Source organism: Ictidomys tridecemlineatus, chromosome 8 (genome assembly GCF_052094955.1).
Source record: "Ictidomys tridecemlineatus isolate mIctTri1 chromosome 8, mIctTri1.hap1, whole genome shotgun sequence".
NCBI lineage: Eukaryota > Metazoa > Chordata > Mammalia > Rodentia > Sciuridae > Ictidomys > Ictidomys tridecemlineatus.
In genome coordinates this window covers 145,264,522-145,284,879 of record NC_135484.1, presented here as the reverse complement: position 1 = coordinate 145,284,879, position 20,358 = coordinate 145,264,522, and the positions used below count along the sequence as shown (strand labels likewise).

General features: G+C 48.0%; 1 protein-coding gene across 11 annotated transcripts in view; it reads right to left on the bottom strand.

Moving 5' to 3' along the window:
• Positions 1 to 20,358, bottom strand: part of Phactr1 (phosphatase and actin regulator 1) — a 486,260-nt gene that overhangs the window by 46,080 nt on the left and 419,822 nt on the right. For all 11 annotated transcript variants that reach the window (XM_040282130.2, XM_040282134.2, XM_040282135.2 and 8 more), the window contains one exon: positions 15,536 to 15,857. In XM_040282130.2, the coding sequence (XP_040138064.1) occupies positions 15,536 to 15,857 (322 nt within the window). The remainder of the gene's footprint in view (positions 1 to 15,535; positions 15,858 to 20,358) is intronic.

Genomic DNA, 20,358 nt, shown 5'->3' with positions numbered 1-20,358 from the left:
TGAGCAACTCAGTGAGACCCTGTCTCTAAATAAAACACAAAAGAGAGCTAGGGATGTGGCTCCGTGGTTAAATGCCCCTGGGTTCAATCCACTGTATGGAAAAAAAAAAAATTAAGTACGATACATTGATTCTTAGAAAATTAAGAAATACATATCACTGAAAATGAGGAAAATAGTCATTTTCTTAATACAGTCCATCTGAGGATCCTATAGCAATTTAGAATCATTATAATGACAGACTTTGAAGCTCAGCAAGAATAATGAGAATAGGGAATCGGAAACACATAGTTTTTTAAAAAAATACTTCTTTTTTTTTTTTTAGTTGTAGATGGACACGATACCTTTATTTTATTTATTTATTTTAATGTGGTGCTGAGGATTGAACTCAGTGCCTCACATGTGCTAGGCAAGTGCTCTACCACTGAGCTTCAAGCCCAGGCCACATACATATTTCTTTTGCCATTCTTCCCAGGGTCAGGGATTGAACCTGGGGCCTCAGACATGCTAGCTAAATACTCTGCCACTGAACTGGACTCCGGTTCTACTTCAGATTCACTGGAAGTGGGATTTCTATCCTCTATTAAAGATGCTTAGAACACCCAATGTCTCTTACCATCCCAAAGTGTTGGACACTCACAAGAAAACTTACTGAGGGTGTAAATAACTGGGGTTATTTACACCCTCAGTAAGTTTTACATTCAAATATTTTACCCAAAAGAAATCCTATGACGTATACAAGCCTGCGTTTTCCTTGAAGTTTTCAGTTACGCTTTCTATTATTGCTACGTCGAATTCAAATCCAATGAACTTTCCTCCTTTCACTGTCTCTAAAGAGTGGTTCTTCTCTTTTTATCTCTCATGTGACTCCGCCACGACACAAACAGAAAAGCCAGTTCACACATTTCGCGCTCTGATGTTCAAGGCGGTAAACTCAATCAACTTAGGAACATCCAACCTTCAACCACAGACAGGGATGAAAGCACATATTTAGAAAAAGCGCAGCATCCTATGACATGGCTGGGGGAGGTCCATTCCCCAGCTAATTCATCGCAAGGGTGATGGGGGCAGGAAAGAGGAGCACTGACAGATGTCCTCTGGGACGACTGGACAGAATATCTGACACTGGCATCTTTATTTATGTGGTGCTGAGGCTTGAACCCAGGGCCTCCCACGTGCTAGGCAAGCGCTCTACCACGGAGCCCCAACTCCAGCCCCAACCTGCCTCTGCCCCCTCTCTATAGCTGAATTAGCAATGGTTCCTCTGCAGGCACAGATCTTTGAATATAAAAATGGAGAGCTGGGAATGAAAAACAGGTGGAAAGCATCCCTTAAGGTAGAAAGCTCCCAAAGAAAAGAGCAATCGTTTGCAGAGGAAAGTCAGAGGTGCATCCTCGCTGGTGGTTGGTGATGAACAAGAAGCTGCGGTTTCTCTTCCTCCAGCTAAATATGCACGTGAGAAATGTCCTGGTAAAATCCACAAATCTGTACCATTCATACCGGTGGTAATAAGCTTGTATTATAATCGTTTATATTTGTAATGAAAATAAATAAAGATAAAAGGTTTAAAGAGGGGGAAACATGAGACTGTCTTAAATAGAAGGGGATGGTATGGAGGAACCAGCTGTTGGAGGGGGCCCCCTCAAAAACATGCTACCAGCCTTGTGACACAGCCGTCAGTCATGGAGGCAAAACCTGCCTGGTGGGGTGCTCCAGAAACTGCTGCAGACCCCCGGCCAGACAGGTCCTCTTCCTCAAGTGTGAATCTAGGATATGCTACAAGGCCTCGTTTTCGTTTTAGAGAAAGAGAGTGTTTCCCAGGAATCGAGGTGAATCCATCAGAAGGGTTTGACAATATTTTATTAATAAATATCCACTGAATGTTAAGTATGTGTCAGGAAGATACTGAGAGGAAGGCCATTCCCAGATAAATCCACCCCTATACCTACGGAGAACCACTCGAGTGACAGGGTGGAGGAGTGGGGCTGAGGACGAGGTGAAGGGTTATGCTGGGACCTCCTCTGGCAAGTCCATGTTTTGCCATTTACAAAATTCTTGACATGAGACAAATTATTCAGCCTCTCTGAGACCCAACTTCCTCATTGCACAATTGGGCAAAACCGGGTGAGTCATGCCTTGTTAACAGCGCCGGTGCACGTGGACTATCCAGTTGGCATGACCTATGAGACCCCCATTTAGTCATCGAAATGGCCTTCAAAGGTCAGTGACTGTCCATTCTCCAAACTGCTGTCAGGGCAATTATCTAAAACCTGGATCTAGTCGCCTCTGGGGTGAGGACTCCGAATGTCTCTCCAGGCCACAAAACCAGTGCAGACCGCTCCAGGAAAAACAGGATGATGGGGAATCCAGTTACCCACTCCAGCGCAGCACCTCATCTCACGTGGCTCCCTGGAGTTGGTGGGCAGGAAGGGGCCACCCACAGGACATCAGTGTCAGGAACGCTGGTTTCACGCACCAGGGCTGCCACGGAGGAGACAGGACAAGTTTCTCGCTGCTGCAGAGAAGTCCTGCCCATCCGTCTACACGCGCCATGGGTTAGACGTGGTGAGAGTTCCACACCGTATGCAATTTGGCCTAAATTAATAACTAGGCTCATTCCCCCTCCTCCTCGCCTCTGTCTCCGCTCAGACACCTGCCGCTGTGCGTCCAGTGCTCTTGGCCTGCAATGGGCTCCCATTTTGACTTCACTTTTCGTTTCTATTTATCTTTTAATAACTCGTCTCAGGTAACTCCTTGCCTGGGCTCACAGGAGTGTCCTCAAAGTTCTGCGAAAATTGGGGGCATCTCTTTGCGGACCATCTTGCCCTCCCCAGCAAGGTTGTGGGCTCCGTGATGGGCAGTGGCTGTATCTTATCTGTGTTTGGATCTGGTGCCCAGTACCATCCCAGACGCCAAGTGGACCTTCGGTCATTTCTTCATGTCTTTTGGAGAATAAAAGAAATATTGGCTAGAATGACTGATATTTCGGTGGTTTTGTAAATGACTGGAAAGCATATTCAAAGGGTAATCATTAAATAATTTAGACATTTTTTTCAGGGGGCATCTAACGATAAATCACAGGACTCTAGTATCCCCAGATTGGTTAGAATTCTTTAACAATGGCTTAGATAGGGGCCAGATGGGCATCTTCATCAAACGCATAGAACTGAGACAGAGAAGGGAAAAAAGGAGAGTGGGAAAGGGAACATTTATTTACTCAATGTGTTGGCCACCATTCTAGAAACTTCCACATTCAGCATCTCCTTTCATGTTTGTAATAACCCTGCAGGGGAGGTGCTATTATCCTCATTTTATGAAGCAGGAAATTGAGGCCCTAAGAGGATCATGAATCAGTCCACAAATACAGGAGGTAGGGAAGGAAGGGGGTGGGATTTGAACTCAAATCTGTTACGATATTCAGTATCCAGGAACTGAACCGTGATACTCATGAGACTGTGTCCTTTGGACACAAACCCTATTAACCGAGCCCACGAGAAATGGAGGAAACACCATGCCTTGTCAACAACACAAATGAAAAATGGGCCTCATGACTTTGCAAATACTCTGAGTCTTGCTAGCCAGAGTAAACAGTGCTCCACCCGTCATGATCAGGCCGCTACTGGGGCACCGAGTTGAATGGATTCACGTGGACACCGCGTTCCACCAGTCAGGATGGTGGGGACACTCTGCCACACACCGTCGCCACACTGCTCTTGCACCAACAGGGTGGAGCGGTGGTAACAGAGACTTAGGTACTAACTACCCGGTTATTTATAAAAGAAATTTTCCTGACCCCTGACCCACACTAATGTTTCCTAAGCCACAATCACACCCACGCCTCCTTCCATATTTTTATGTAAGCCATCTTGGAAGAGCATTTATACTATTACTACTTGATATTTTTCTTTTCTTTTTTTTTGTTAAAGAGAGAGAGAGAGAGAGAGAGAGAGAGAGAGAATATTTTAATATTTATTTTTTAGTTTTCGGCGGACACAACATCTTTGTTGGTATGTGGTGCTGAGGATCGAACCCGGGCCGCACGCATGCCAGGCGAGCGCGCTACCGCCTGAGCCACATCCCCAGCCCCTTGATATTTTTCTTTAGATCAATATTTTTAAAAAATTTAAACACTATTATATCCTTTGATAATCTTTTATCATTAAAAATTAACACTATTAAAACCTATGATAATCTTTGTTATCACAGAATTTATATGCTGATTCTTTGTGTTTATAACAGGGTAAAATGCACATTTTTATTTTATAATAGATATATTTTAATATGCATTATCCATACACATATGCATAGTTAATAGACATATTACAACTTTTATAAAAGGTTGATTTAAACTCATTTTAGGGGTCACAAAGGACATCGTGTGTGGATAAATACTGGTCAGAGCAGGCTTTGCCCACTCAGCATGAGGGATTTGGTCCACACAAGTCAGCTTTGGGGCCATCCTTGGTATCGATGACCTGGGATGGGCAGTGTTCACTGAATGATGGAGAATCATCCAGATCCTGAATCACAGTGCCTCAGGGTGGCATTCTGGGGGCTGTGCAGGCACTTTGCTGCTACCTCTGTCCCACTTGGTGAGTCCTTGCACTTGGAGCAGTTACCCGTCTAATGCAACATCTGGGAACTACCTCCTGAGTGAACTGCCTTCTCCCAGTATGTTGTCCAATTCAGCAGCTTCCTCAACGACACTCCAGTGGCCTGAAAGAGTCACCACCTCTCCCAGAGTAGCTGCCTATCTCCCCAAGGAGGCGCGGACTCACACAATCCCGTCTATTCTAGGCCATTCCATCAAAACTCTTTGCACGAAGCATTTGGTTTGTTTTGAATTCAAATGGGCTTCTTCCCACGTGGGTTTGTGCACTGTTCCTCTTCCCAAGGCTGACTCACCACTAAACCACAACTAGACCTACGGCATCCCGTCCTCACCGCCTGCATGGAGCCCGGGCTGATGTTTACTGGCTTACGGCAGATAACCACAAAATGAACCTTAAAATGCATCAGGCAAGCCTCCTCACAGTCCTAAGAGAGAGACTATCGTGATCTCCTCACTTTAAGGAGCAAAAACCCAAGGCACATGGCCAAGGTCACTCAGCTGGAAGGGAGCAGGCGCTCGTGAACTCTGGCAGTCTACGGAAGGACATCTCTGCGACTCCTCCTGCTCCTGAGACTCACTCTGCTTCCAGAACATGCCCTCTGTCAACACCACCCAGCCCACCCTCCACGCTGCCCTCAAATGGGTCTGATCTGATCTCAACGGAAAGAGCTCTGAAGGGCTTCACCAAAAACTGGATGGACGCCATCCTCTTCGGCAGGAGTAGGAGGTATCTTACCATCTGACCCCCGATTCCTATTTTTTAAAAATTCTTCTGAAAATTAAAAATTTATGTTGGTACCTAAAAACATAAAAATGGAACATATTTATGGGACAGCAAGTGATGTTTTGATACATGTATCCATTGGGTAATGTTTAAATGAAGTGAACAAATCAAACACTTATTCTTTTTATGGTTAAAAAAAAAAAATTGCTGGGCACAGCGGCCTGTGCCTGTAATCCCAGCTACTCAGAAGGCGGGGGCAGGAGGACTGCAACTTGAGACCAACTTGACGAAGTAGTAAGACCCTGTCTCAAAACAAAACAAAAAACAAAACACCCATTTCCTCCCTCCCTCCCTCGCCTGCTGGGGATGACCCCAGGCCCTTGTGCATGCTAGATAAGCCATCTACCCCGAGCCACACCCCTCCGCCCCAGCACCTCTTTCCTCATGGCAAAAACATTCAAAAGTCCTTTCTTCAAGCTTTCTGAAATATACATTATTGTCATCTGTCCTCACTCTACTGTGCATGAGTGCACCATCTGACTGTCACTTGGTACCCATCGATACACACCACGCCTTTCAACTCCATTCCTACTCTTTACCATACTCCCAGTGTGCCAGCCACCCCAGGCCCCTTGCTACTGCCCGGTGATGATGGGTCACCATGACCTCCATGTGGCGGAGAGCAAAGGACAGTATCGATTCCCTGGAGAGGAGGACCAGCCGATGGCATGACCTCCACTTCTTGTTGATCTCTTGGCATCCGTTTCCTTATGAATTATTTAAAATATGATCTGTGTCTTGCCCTCACCCATCAATGAACAAGAAAGCTCAGTCAGCCTTGAATCTCTAAGTCTAGAGATTTCTTGGAAACACACGACTCACCGTGTACAGGGCAGGGAAATGGGTATCTGAGGGCACCCACTCGTGTTTCCCATTGGGTTGAGCAGAATCAAAGAAGAGAGGTCTAATGTTTTATAATGAATTCAAACAAACACCAAAGGCCTTATTCTCCAGGGGGTAAAAGATGAGCTTTTGTTCCCTGACTTCTGTGTAGCTCCAAATAACGTACTGCTCATGTACTAGGGACGAAGAGCATTCGGGACACTCACCAGATGTTGGACAGGTGTGCCATTTTGGAATATTTTATGCTACTGCTTAAATAATCAGGGGACCCCACACCTCAGGATGAAGGAGGAGGAGCATCTTTCAGAAGAGCCTCAATGGCTAACATCAATGGTCCTTTATGCGACCTATGAAAACGCACTGTAAATATTCATCATCTCATTTAATTTGCACAGACACTTGCAGAGTTGAGGAGGCCTTTCTTACAATCTTGATTTCATGGTGGAAGACATAAGCCTCTGATAACATCAGTGATCACTTGGCTGTGATCACCGCAGGGAACATGAACTTGAGTCTTCTCACCCTGGGCTCTTTCCATTAACTGTGCCGTCTGCCTTCTCAGAGAACCAGCAACGACCTTTATTTTCCCCCAACTGTACATCCGATGATGAAATGCAATTGGTGAAACCAAATTTTAAAAATGGAATGTGATGATTTTTTATCATGAAAAGCAAGGTTAGTAGCTGTTCACCCAACCCACCTGCTCTTTTGCAGAGCATCTTAGTGGGCCCCATGATTAGAGGTTATTATGGGACTCACAGGTGGGTTCAAATTCTAGATGGGGGTGCAACTCCTTCAGTGTGGGTAGGTGTGTTTAGAGAAAGCAGGCTACTGGGTGGAGGAGAGAATCACGGCCGCGCTGGATAATGGACTATGGTCAACAGGAAGGGGGCATGCCATAGGCCTGGTGTCTACTGTGGCCACACTGACAACTTATGTCATTGAGTACAGAAAGCCACCAACACCTGTCTCCTCCCACTATCCTGCTTAATTCTTCTCCAGTGTGCCCCCCCTGCTTTCCATATCACATGTTTATTGGTTTATCATCTGCCTCCCTCACTAAAAAGCAAGCTCACCCAAGGATGACTTTGCTCTCTCCTTGAAGTCTCCCTGGAGCCTGAATACTCTCCTTCCTGGAAATGAATGAACAGGAGGAATGGATGGAACAGGAGGCCTGCTGTTTACAAAAGAAACACCAAACACAGAAACTTGTGGAACACTGGAGAACAAAATGGCGGTCCTGGGTTGACAAAAGGGGCGCACTTAAACTCCCCTTCCTCACGTCCCCACCACACAGTAGGGAAGAAAATGCTTCATCCTCACCCTTGGTTCCATCTCCGTCCAGAAGCCATTTAAATAAGTCTTCTTTTGGGAAACCCACCTCTCTTCTTTGATTCTGCTCAACCCAATGGGAAACACGAGTGGGTGCCCTCAGATACCCATTTCCCTGCCCTGTACACGGTGAGTCGTGTGTTTCCAAGAAATCTCTAGACTTAGAGATTCAAGGCTGACTGAGCTTTCTTGTTCATTGATGGGTGAGGGCAAGACACAGATCATATTTTAAATAATTCATAAGGAAACGGATGCCAAGAGATCAACAAGAAGTGGAGGTCATGCCATCGGCTGGTCCTCCTCTCCAGGGAATCGATACTGTCCTTTGCTCTCCGCCACATGGAGATCATGGTGACCCATCATCACCGGTTATCACACATCTTTGAAACTCTTGGAGGAATCAGGGTCAAGTTTCAAAAATTAAAAATCACTGTCTTTTAAAAATCCTTAAATCTCCCTCAAAAATACTTGGGAACCATTTTTATCATCCTTTCTAAAGAAAACCGTGTAATAAAGGATCATTGCTTTCTGGCGTCTGATTCCAAATGCACAGATTCTTAAAATGAAACCAAAAAAAAAAAAAAAAGAGGACATTAATTGCCTCAAAGGACAGAGGAAATTTATTATCTACAAATATGACACTGAAGATGGAATTAAACTTCAATAGGAACAGCTTCTGTGATCTCATCTGCAAGCATTAGAGGGAGGGTGTTCAGAGGGGAGAGGGAACAATCAGCCCTTTTCCTCCTGGAGACTAAGAATGTGTGAGAAATTTTGCTACAAATTACAGTGCCTAAGGCTGAAAAATGACAGAAATAACCACTGGAGCCCAATAAAATAGTCAATCAGCTTCATTTTAAGAAAGGGGGCGACACTGTGTGGTTTATCATGGCGTTGGATTAGCCTTCCAAGATAAGAAGCCATCAGAGCGATTGTTTTCTGTTGGACCTCAGTCAGCGGAAGCCATGCCGTTCTATATATAGACCAGGGTTCTGAGCCTTCCTGAGAATGTATTTTGAGTTTCTTTTTCCAGAAGCGGTAGCGGGTTTCAATTAATTCATATTTCCAACCCATTCTCTGTCCTTCTAGGGGCCAGTGACCCACATGGCTGGTATCATGAACATATCAGAAGACACAGCGAGTCCACCCCGCGGGCCGCCCCTCCAGCAGTCTCCATTTCGAATGGACATGTCAAACAATGGTGGCTTTTCTGCTGGACTTTGTCTCTGGACATCTGTGACTGTCCCAGGTCACACTCTGCTGGAGGAGGGAGGACCTGAAGGGCAGGACATGAAATCAGGGGGACTGTGGTGGAGCCACAGCTGGGCCATTCACCAGCTCTGTCTCTTGGTCTTTGGTTCCTCTGCAGTTAAATGAAGCCACCCACTTGCTGAACTCGAAGGCTGCTGGGAGGGCAGAAGAAAACGCTGTGCACTCGTCCATGTTGGTAGTTGCTGTTGTAATCAGATTCCCTTGAGCACTTGCAACTCATCATAAGCCAGTCATTATCACATGTCCACTAATTTCCAACAAAGGATAGATAATATCCACTAATTAATTAAGACACTTATTTTACTATTTTTATCTTTGACCTGCAAAACCTTTCTGGACAATGGTTTCCAAGAAAACCAAAGAATCAATATGCATTGGGAGAAGGAGTTCAAGAGCAGATTCTCTTTCTATAGAAAATACTTCTTTTTTAATCCTCTCAAGACTTCAAAAGAATAATGGTTTCTACAGTCTTATTTTCACTTTCTGCTAACTAATTTGCTTGCCAGCCCTGAAGGGGAGGAGGGATGAAATCCTATCACGCCCCTTGGGAACAGTGTTAAAAGGGAAAAGCAATATTTCTGTGCAGCTACTTAGACATGATAACGAGATGTCTGAAAATCAAAGAACTAACCTAAAGTAAATGTCTGATAACTCTGGCTTCCAAGAAGCTGAGACAAATGTCTAACCAGAATTGCATGAGCTACTGAAGAGATGGTATTCAGTAGAAGAAGAGAACCTTTACCTGGAAACACATTTCATTGAGCAACGTCTATTGTCTGCTATACAATGAACAAAACACCCAACTTCAAGTCCGTGCCAACTAATAAACAAATAACGTATAGGTTTTTCAGAGTTTGAGATGCCTGGGCACCAAGGAGGACTTGGTTTTCAGGTGGATCATCATAAATGTCATATAACAATGTAACAATATGACAATTATGAATGTAACAAGTTATAACAAGTATAACAATGTAACAAGCATGTCAGATAGTTAAGGTGAAAAGAAACTGGGGATGGCCTAGCTCAGGGCCAGTATGACCCCTTAGAATTTCCTGTGACCCTGGAGGCAATGTGAGGAGAAGTCATTGTCACTGTACAATGGATTTATCCCAGGATTACAAATTGCCATTGTACTCTTTGAAAGCTTGGAAAATAATCATGGGATAAACAGAATTCTAGAGATGGAAGGGAATTGTTTTTCTTTTTTGGCTACTGATTTCAAGTTCTTCAGCCCAATATAAAAATGATTCCTTCTGCAATATTCTTCACAGGTAATAACTTCATCCCTACTAATATGTAAATATAAAAAGGGAGGTATGATATTTTTATATACCAGGACTAATTAATGTTATTTTAAAACAAAGACTGTGTTTTCTATATCTCCATCACCAACTTTGACTTGCAGTGTTTGATAGGTGTTGCTAAGAGTCGGAGAAGGTTCCGGAACCTTCCTGGGTCTGGATGACCAGCATTGTACAACCCCAGACCAGTTACTGGCTCCGCTGCTGCTCTCCCCTCACTCTGTCCCTCACCATTGTAGACCTGCCCAGTCTCCTGCCCAGGGGACATGGAGTGGGTTCACAAAGCCTGCTCCTGAACGGGTATTCAGTAAAGGACTGTTAGGGGTCTTCCGGTTACTAAGAGCTGTGGTTGAGATCTGCCAGAAACTGAATCCCCCATTGCAGCAGGGTTGAGGACAGGACCTTCAGAGGCCGTGAGCGCTCTGCCCTCATGAGAAGGTTCTTATCCCATGAGTGGGTTAGCACAAAAGCAAGTTGGGCCTCATCCCTCGACCTCTCTCACCCTCTCACCTTCCACCATGGGATGGTGTGTCGAGGCTCTTACCAGCTGCTGGCCCCTGGGACTTTCTTGCCTCCAGAACCGTGAGAAATATTATTTTTTCTTTGTAAGTTACCCAACCTGCTGTACTCTGTCATAGCAGCATGAAATGAACTAAAACCCTTGGTAAACCGGTACCTTCCTTATTCTTGGCAGAGATTATTTCTATTTGAGTGAGATTTTTTTCCTAGTAGATGGCAGAACTTTCCTGATCTGCTAATGGGTAGCAGAAGATAGATGAAGGATGGATTTATTAGCCACGTACTACTTTGTTTATTTCTAAGGGCCACTGGTAGCAAATTTATTCTAGTAGACCTCAATGTCTCCTAATTAAAATTTCTTACACTAAAATTCACTGGGTGAAAAGAAAGTATCACTCAGAATATCAATTGACTATTGAAATATATGAATGATAATGGTAAGAAAAACTCATTAATTGTTTTCCTCACAGATTTCAAGGATTTTCTCCATGTGAACACCCCTGATGCCCAGGTCAACGCCGTCCTCTCATCTGTCTAGGATGTATCTCCTTTTCTGCATGATTTTCTTTCAGTTTTAAGTTCAAGGACGGTGCATACAGCCAGAGTATCAATCATGAGTCCCTACACCTCACCCATCTGCTGGAGGAGCCAGAGATGATCTTTCCCTCTGATTTTATCCTTGATGGTAGATTTGCTCCAAGAGAACTGAACGAAGGAGCAAGTGTTCACCCTGTTCCTCATATTGGTGAAAACCAATAGGACCAATCAGGAAAGGTCCCACCGGGGAATCGGAAGCACATCAGTGTTTTTGGAGTACTTCCTCCAGGACAGGCGCCATGATGGACTGAGGGTACGTCCAAGGGTGTGCAGATGGCGAGAAGGCCGAGGGGGTGAGACAGGGGTGACCACGAAGAGAGCAACAGACAGAGTGAGGAGAAGACCAGGCCAAGGCCATGGTGACAGTGCTTACCCTCAGTGGACGGAGGGCCACGGGAGGGCTTTGAGTTGAAGAGTGGACCCCCAACGAGCTCGAACGTGGACGTCCTCACCCCGAGCACGGCAGAATGTGACTGATTCTGGAAGCAGGTTCTCTCCAGGGGTCATGAGCTTACAATGGGACGGTTGGGGTGGGCCCTAATCCAATAGGACTGGCGTCTTCATAACAAGAGAGGAGGAAGGACACACAGAGGAGGACCATGTGAGGACCCAGCAAGGAGATGGCCACCGGCGAGCCCAGGAGACAGGCCTCAGAGGAAACCAACCCTGGGACACCTTGATTTTGGACTTCCAGCTGCCAGCACTGTGAGACAACAGATCCCCGGTGCTGAGGCCACCAGGCTGAGGGACTTTATTATGGTATTCGGTTTCCATCAGTGGTCTCCTATAGATGGCTGTGCTGGGGATGGACTTGAGGGGCAGGACAGGAGGCAAGAGGGAACGCAGCTAGCTAGATGGGCATGATGACCGCTGAGGCCGGGGGCAGCCAGCGGCTGATGCAGACCTCTTCCCACGGGAGACCAAATGAGAGTCGCTGACGATCAGATCTGGGGTATGAGGAAAAGACAGGGGTCCAGGGTGACCCCAGGCTTATGTTGTGAGCACCTAGAAAGGAAGCCACCTTGGACTGCAAAGGGCTTCTTTCACATGCAGTCCCCTGAGAATCCTCCTGGAATTCCTTCAGGGTCCAGCGGGGTCCAGATCTCACTCACAGGAAGCGAGGGCACAAAGCACTGACTAAACGAATTAACATCAGAGAGAAAACGAGTGGCTCATCAGAATTTAGGGTCTGAGCTCCAGGAGGAATGCCAACTGGAGAGATCACTGCAGCTATCAAAAATAAAGAGAGAATGGCATAACTGAAATAAAGCCTCACCTTCCAAAAAGTCGTGAATCACCAACAGGAGGATAATGAAGACCATCTAAATGTGGGGAAACAGGCACCAACAAAATCCCCAACGAGATCGGCTCAAACCCACTTGCAATGTGCCTTTTAGGGGCGCTGAGGACAGATATTTTATGTGCTCTGCTTACTGTCATTTTACGCGCTATGCTTACCGCCATTTATTGGACATTTACCACGTGCCACGCAATGACCCGACTGATGAGGATGGATTAAATCTTCAAACCTCACAAAGAACCCTAATGAGGTTGGTGGTATTATCATTGTCCTCGTCCTACAGATGAGGAATGAAAGGCTGAAGAGGTCAGGTGACATGCTTTGGATCACACAGCTAATAGGCGGTGTGTCTGACATCCAAATCCTGCTGTGGATTCCAGAACCCACGCACTGGATCATGACGGGGGGCTGCCTGCAGCTCAGCGTCCCTGCCTTTGGATAACCACACACCCTCTAAGTTTGCTGCCGCTGGTCTCTGGTTCCCTGATTATGTGCCTCCTGCCCCCCTACCCAAATCAGATTACCCAAAGATGTCAATAATCAAGCAGGCTTATTACGACGAACTTCATACAAATCAAAACAGGTCGATCACGATCTCTGGGAGCAGGCACAAGATGGTAAACGTCTACAAGAATTCTCAGATAAAGAATATGGTAACTATCTTCAAAGATTTGAAAGCCTTTCATTAAAAAACAGAGACATGAGAAACAAGATCAGGGAAATACGAGATACGGCAGGCAGAGCTTTACGGTAGGAATTCCACCAGTCAGAACTTCTTGCCAATGCAGATGGCCATTCTGGGGGCCAGGGAGGAGCCTATTCACGTGGAGACCAGGTATGGGCAGGGGTCGATTGCCGCGATGGGTAAGATCACTATTTATCAAATGCATGACCCAAAGTCTGATGTTATGACTGTTAATTTGTGTCTGGGCTGCAGGTGACATCCTGAGAGATTTCAGGGATAGTGAAAGCCCAGGTGGGGGAAGGTCTGAGGATCTCTACAGGCAGACTGCCAAGGTGTTCTTCCTTCTCCAGCATTTTTGGGGTGACTGGAAATTACCCAAGGAACAGAGAAACCCTTACTTCCGTGTGAAACTTGGTAAGCTCGGGATGAAATCACGTGGACAGGGAGCATTTGTTTAGGTTAGTGAATGCAAAGGCGACCTCCTGAGATGGACAGTTCTCTCACCACGTGGGAAAGTGGCCTGAGACCTTGTCCTGCTCGGGAGATCACAAAGATGCTCAGAAAAAAAAAAATCTCTCCAATCTTTAGTGTGGGGAGGAAGGCTTTTCTTCGTGAGCCTGGGCGATCTTGTTGAAGTGATGCGTTCCCTAATTCCCCATGTCCTCCCTGCCCTACCAGGAGGAGCCTATGCCTGACCTGGGGTGGCAGTGGAGGGACATGGAAGGAGGTATCAGGAGTCCAGGGGTGGCCTGAAGCACAGAGGCAGCCATGGCTCAGCTGCCCAGGTCATGTGGTACCTTCTTTCAATAATCAATCCATCACCAACCGATGTGTTTGCCAAATGTAATAAAAATGTTCAAAAAGTGAAACCCTTTTTAAATCCCAAGATTCATCAGACATAAAATCACGTCGGTCAAATGGCCATAAAAGTATCTGACAGTGTGTTCTCGATTTCTCTGCTCAGGTGGTGGCAGATGGGGACCAGGCCGTTTGTGGATCATTCTTTGAGCAGGTGGCCACGGGGAATGACGATTTCAGTGTGTGTGTGTGTGTGGTAGGTTAAAAGGTGCCGCCCCCCATGTTAAGTTACTGCTGTTCTCATTAATGATTAAAATGCTTGAGAATGATGGCAAGGTGCCAAACTAAATTTTGCTTTTCCTTTTTGGCAGGAAGGGCCGGTAGGAACACAAAGTCATCAAGTCCGAATTCCTCGAGACCACAGCTTCCCTCTGAGGCAATCATTTCCCAAACACACAATTCTTGGCCGGGCGGCAGGAAACCTCACTGAGAGCCCCCACCTGTGTGAGCATCCTGCTGTTGGCTCCCTGCTTTGGAGATCCATTGACCCTTCCAATGTCCCCCTCCATAGGACCCAGTGGAGAGCCGTCACCACCCTGGGACGTGCATCCAGTGTCCCTTTCAGACACACCCTCACAACAGAAGGAAACAGTTTCCTCGTCATGTCAGGCACCTTGGTCCAGCAACGTGCCTGACACCATGTTAGAAACCCCAGGCATTTCCTGGGCATAAGGCAGGAAGGTGGTGAACGGATCTGAACAGACACACGTGCACGTTCACACCCACACAAATGTGCACGCACACAAGAGCGATTCACAGCCAAAGTGAGAGATGAGGGGTCTCCCTAAGTTGGGGGACTTGGAGTCTCTGCTGCAGGCCTGCGTGGGGGTCTTTTCTGCAGGTCTCTCAGGTTCTGGCTGCCATATATTGGAGGCTCAATTGCATCTAAACCAACTCTAACACTCTGGTTCCCCCATGAGCAAGAACAAGGGCAAGGACAAGGGTATCGCTCTCCACCTTTCCCGCCCCCTGCCTCCCTCCGACATCCAGCCGGCCTCATCTTTTCCTACTTTACATTTGCATTTGAACATCACAAAAGTAACATACACAAAAATAAAAGTAAGCAGTTCCAAAAGATATGAAACATACAAGCATTTCTCCCCATTTCTCCGTCCCAGAGTAACCTCATTTCATAATGACATGTACTTCCTTCGACAAAACGTTCATGTTCATGTTTAGAGAAACATAACGTGGGTGTCTATGTTCCTATGCATGTTACTATGTCTTTTCAGTAAATGTGGTTACAGTTTGATGATTGACCATATAAATTTCTTCTTCCCTACTCTCTTGGACATTCAGCTTTTGGTTTGATTTTACTTTCGAGCCTTCCCCCCCACCCCACTCGAAGCAGGGAATAGCCCTGGTTCATGTCCCAGCCAGCCCCTGTCCCTGGCCCTCTCCCTCCTCCCTCCTCCCGCTCCCACTTGCCCATTACCTTTCCAGCCTCTGCATGGTCATGGCCAGCGTTTTGTTCAGCTCGTCTATCATCCTGCAGCCCGAGGGGTGCATGGGGAGGGTGCCGGTGGAGGAGGGGAGGTGCTGGCCGTGGCTGCCATACTGCAGCTGGTGCTGGATCTGGGACGGCAGGACCGTGTGGTGGTGCTGGGCCACGCCCTGCTGGCTGCTCTTCTGGGCTGCGTAGGTCGCCAGGGAGAGCTCCGGGCCCCCTACGGGCATACAGATCATGACTTTCTTTGGAGGTAGCGGAGGCGACAGTTTCACTGGCAGACAAGGCAATTTCACAGGGGCGCCAGGATCTGCGGCAGAAGGAGGGTGAGAGAGAGACGTGAGATGGGGACACGGGAAGAAACTCACCTTGGGACACACCGAGGAGGGGCCTCCGGCTGTGAAGCATCAACTGAGGCTGCTCAGATGCACCCTCCAGCTTGTTTTCTGCCCAGAGTGCACCAGCTGCTCATAAGGAGCCCAGGAAGGCAGCGGGAAGGGGCTGGGGGTGTCTCTTCTGCTCATGGAAGCCCAGGGGCGGTCCCAGAACCTCTAGGAGATTTGCCATTATTAAAGAACACGTCTCTCCAGCTGACACCTTAGGGACAGAAGCCAGGAAGAGGCTCAAGTCCACTAACTGCTTGTCCCTTCCCAAGGGACTTTAATCCTGCCAACTGTAACTCCCTCACCTGCCCCCTGGAGAGGACCATCCCACTGCGAGTAGTGGCAGAGCCTAGGCAGGCACCTGGGGGCAGGCTCACTCACTGCCATCCATGGGTGCATGTTTCATGTAGACCTGACGCTCTGGGCTGAAGGTAACTGCATGCAATATTTTGTGTGTGAAGCTTGTGCTCGTTGGAATCTAAGGAAGTGTCACCCAGCCATGTGCCATTCAGAAATTGCTGGCGTTCGGAGCAGAACCCAACCGTTGATTCTGTGACAGTGCCACCAGAGCTCCCCAGAGATGCGCCACATTTAGGGGGTCTTGGGGTCAGACCATCCCCCAGGGCATTCTGGGGCAGACCCTGTAGTCCTCTGTACCCCCACATTCCTGGAAAACCCTGGAGGGGGCTGTGGTTGAGCCCTGGGGGCTGCAGGCTTCTGTAGGAAAGGCGTGGCCTGGGGGGCGTGGCCAGGGGGAGCAGGCTGCCTGGACGTCACACCTGCGATCCCCTCAGGGAACACCACAAGGTTCACCTCTTGATCTCCGAGGTCTTGGACTTCAGCCGCCTGTCTGTCTTGGGTGTGGCCTCTGACCCCACAGTCCTGCCCAATGCCATTCCTAGAGCACAATTGTGCCCACGTTCATGGACTAAGACTCCCCGCCACACCCTCCAAGGGTTTCTCTGGGCTGGGTGCTATGGGGTCCTCTCTTCAGGCTCAGTCTTTGTGAACTCTGCTCTGGGTCCCCCAGTTGGAAATAAGCCTTCCTATGGTATCTGGAAAGTCCTGAGCAGACTGTCCCTGGAACTGTACTCATATCCTACAAATTCAGCGTCCACCCCCAGGGTAATCTACAGGCGGGCTCTGGGCTTTGTGCTCAGCCATGTCCTTCAGGACAGCTGCTGCGGTCTTCTCTGGCCACCTCAGCTCCTGCTCCCCCATCCACAGAGAAACTGGAGGTGAGGGCTCAAGGGCGCCCTCCTCCCCCTGGGATCCCGCCCCAAGAAGGCACCCTCACTCCTGACCACTCCCGAGTGCCTTGAAATGCCTGGTGCTTCCGTCCCGGGGCCTCAGTATGTCACTGTCCTTGGTTTGGTGGGAGTGGCTCCTCTGTCCTGTCTTCTTGACCTTCCCTGACCTTCATGTCACTTTCCAATCTGTACCAGGGACGTGTGCTGTGCCAGTGTTGACAGTAACAGCAGTAATGATGGTGACAGTCACCACTACAGCCAAGACTTAGACAGATGAAGTCCCTTATCCAAAATGCTTGGGACCAGAGGGCTTCAGAGTTCAGCAGTTTCCCCACTTTGGAGCATCTGCCTATCCATAATGAGGTATCTTGGGGACCCAAGTGTAAACACAAAACTCATTTATGTTTCCTTACACTCATACCTTGAAGGTGATTTTATACAATACTTTTTGAATAACTTAGCACACTGAAGTGGTGCACACTTTGAACCACCAGAAACCGTCACTTGTAGGGACCAGAATGCTGAATTTTGGAGCATCCTGAATTCTGGATTCTCAGACTAGGGATGTTCAACCTGTACCCTGTTCACTCTGTGCCAGATTCTGTCCTGAATACTTTTCATACACCAACCCACTTCATCCTCACGACCAGCCTGGGAGGTGGACACCATTATTATCCCACTTTTCCAGATGAAGAAACAGGTGCTGAGGTCACTAGGTAGCACTTCCGGTTTACAGACCTGTCTCCTCACCTGCGCCTCCGTGGCTGTGTGTGACTTATCACAGGAGCCTCACCATCTTGTTCAGCACCCAGCTTACAAGGTAAGAGACCCACACCAAGTTTACAGATGGCCCCGAGACTATGACCTGCTGCTGGATGAAGCCACACTTTCCCTGTGACGGACCGTCCAGGAGGGAGTTAGGGCATGAAGTAGACCACGAACTTAGGATCATGCAGCGGTGAGCGGATGGGTACCCACTGGCGGATCCTATGGCTACATACAAAGAAACCTAACAGTTCCCGAGGACCTGATGGGATTGCTCCCCTAACACCCCAAAGCAAACCAGTCATAACCACAAGGCTTCCTGCTCGCCTGCCCCCAAAGCCCATCCTGTTCACTGTGGTCCCCATGTGAACGACACATGTGCAGGGACATGACAGGTGCTGTTGATTCCAAAGCACTGAAACACAGCAAGCGCACCTCTCTGCCAGTTCCTGTTACTGGCAGGTGCTCTCCTGCGGCTCCTGGGACCTTGAGCCCGAGCACAGCAAGTGCGATCTTTCTGCAAGTGTGAGGTGTTCACCCAGAGGCCCCTCGGTCACCAGCCTTCATTTGCAGGTTCTGGTTCTCTAAGGCAGTCAGTGCTCATGCCCTTGGTCACGAAGAAGTGCAGCCAGGAGGGCAGAGTGGAATTTGCTACCCAGTAGTGACACCGGGCTCTGACCATTGTGACAAGTGACAGCTTCCTGTATACACTCCGGCCCATCACAGCATTTCTTGTCACTCTCTCCACAGCAAAACTGACTTGGCATCACCATTAGAAAATTGGCCACCAGGGTCCCAGGAGTTCTATGAAAACAGGGCAAGAAGCAGGCACCAGGTGGCCCCGGGGGGGTGGCCATGGCCACTCCCACCGCTCCAGGAGAGGGCTGGCCATGCGGAGGCCCCTCTTCTCCTTTGCCCCTGCCTCTCCTTTCTGGGTGTTTCCTTACACGTGGCTACAAATTAAATAAGGGCCGAGGATGAAGGAGAATCGCTTAGAATCATTTTTCCTTTTGGCTTAATGGATTTGGTAAAAAGGGAAGAAATGAGGAAAAAAGACTGAAATCAGGTGGAAACTGGCTGCTTTCTGCAAATTTGCTGGGCGGCCCCTGTCTCTCCCCAACACCACCTCACTGAGGAGTCCCTGCGACGCTCAGGTGAACAGGGCAATCAATGCCTATTTTATATTTCCATAATATCTTAACACCAAGTCACTCTCCATAACCCATCTGCAGGTGAGATTTGGAACCAGCTGTACACCCTCTGTCATTCCAAATTTCTGCCCACCCTGCATCGACCTATCTCTCCTGGGTATTCCTTCAGTGTTCTCTGCCCCCCTGGACCACCATGCCAGCCTGGGATGGCATCTTTTCTTGGGTGGATACAGGTCCCAGGCCTCTAATCATCTCCACCCAGACGCCTCTCCAATGCACCTGCTGGCCATGCTGGGGTCCCATATGGTCCAGCCCCTGCTGCAAGTCCAAGGGCAACTCAGTCTAGGTCTACAGGGGTCTCCTATTCTGCCCTCCTGGCCCCCTCTGGTTTCTCAGCCAGGCAGGCTCTGCGCTGGGTCTCCTGTCACCATGATCAGCCCTTCTCCACGGTGCTTGCTGCACCTGCTCCGACTTCCCAGAGCTCCGACTTCCCTGCTCCTGCCTGAGGATCAGAGGTGCACTTGCCCTCCGATGCCCAACTCGAGACCCACTTCTGTGGATTTTCCTCCCTGGAACCCTCATGACCCTGGTGATCAGCAGCCCCATGGAATTCTTCTCTGTTTTGTGCTGGTCACTGTCAGCCCCGTTCAATGAGGCGGTGTGGGGGGCAATATGTCAGAATCACACTCATGCCACCCTCCTCCCCCGGGATTATACGGGAGGGTCAAGCACTGCATTTGTAATGGGCCAGGCTGCAGCCTGCTCTTGTCCCTCTCTCTAAACAAGAGGTGGCCTCCCTTCCGACTGACCGGCTGAACCAGAATCTCTGGGCCAGGCATTTGGATTTAAAATGCTTCCCAGGGGCTTGCCTTGTACATGGAGCTGGGAGGCCCTGAGGGCTACTAAATTGCTTGCAGCGGGATGCTGCCCGAGGCTGGAACATGCCAGCACGCGATGGCCGGGTCAATATCAGTTCCATTCAGCATCGGGACCAATGTCCACCCCGAGGTCATGATGATGGTTTCCAGTTTCTATTCCTATGTCCCCACATGTAGAATAGTAAAAGACCAACTAGCCCCAAAGCCAGTTTACTAAAAGCTAATTTGCTTCAAATAAATTCACCTAAAAATTATTTTCCTTAAGTTTAGTATGTGCAATTAAAAGGTATTTTAAAAACTAATTTGTCTAATGGTACTTCTAATTGAATTTTATATTTATAAAAATAATTTATCATGGAGTATTTTGTGAGTCATGTCATATCT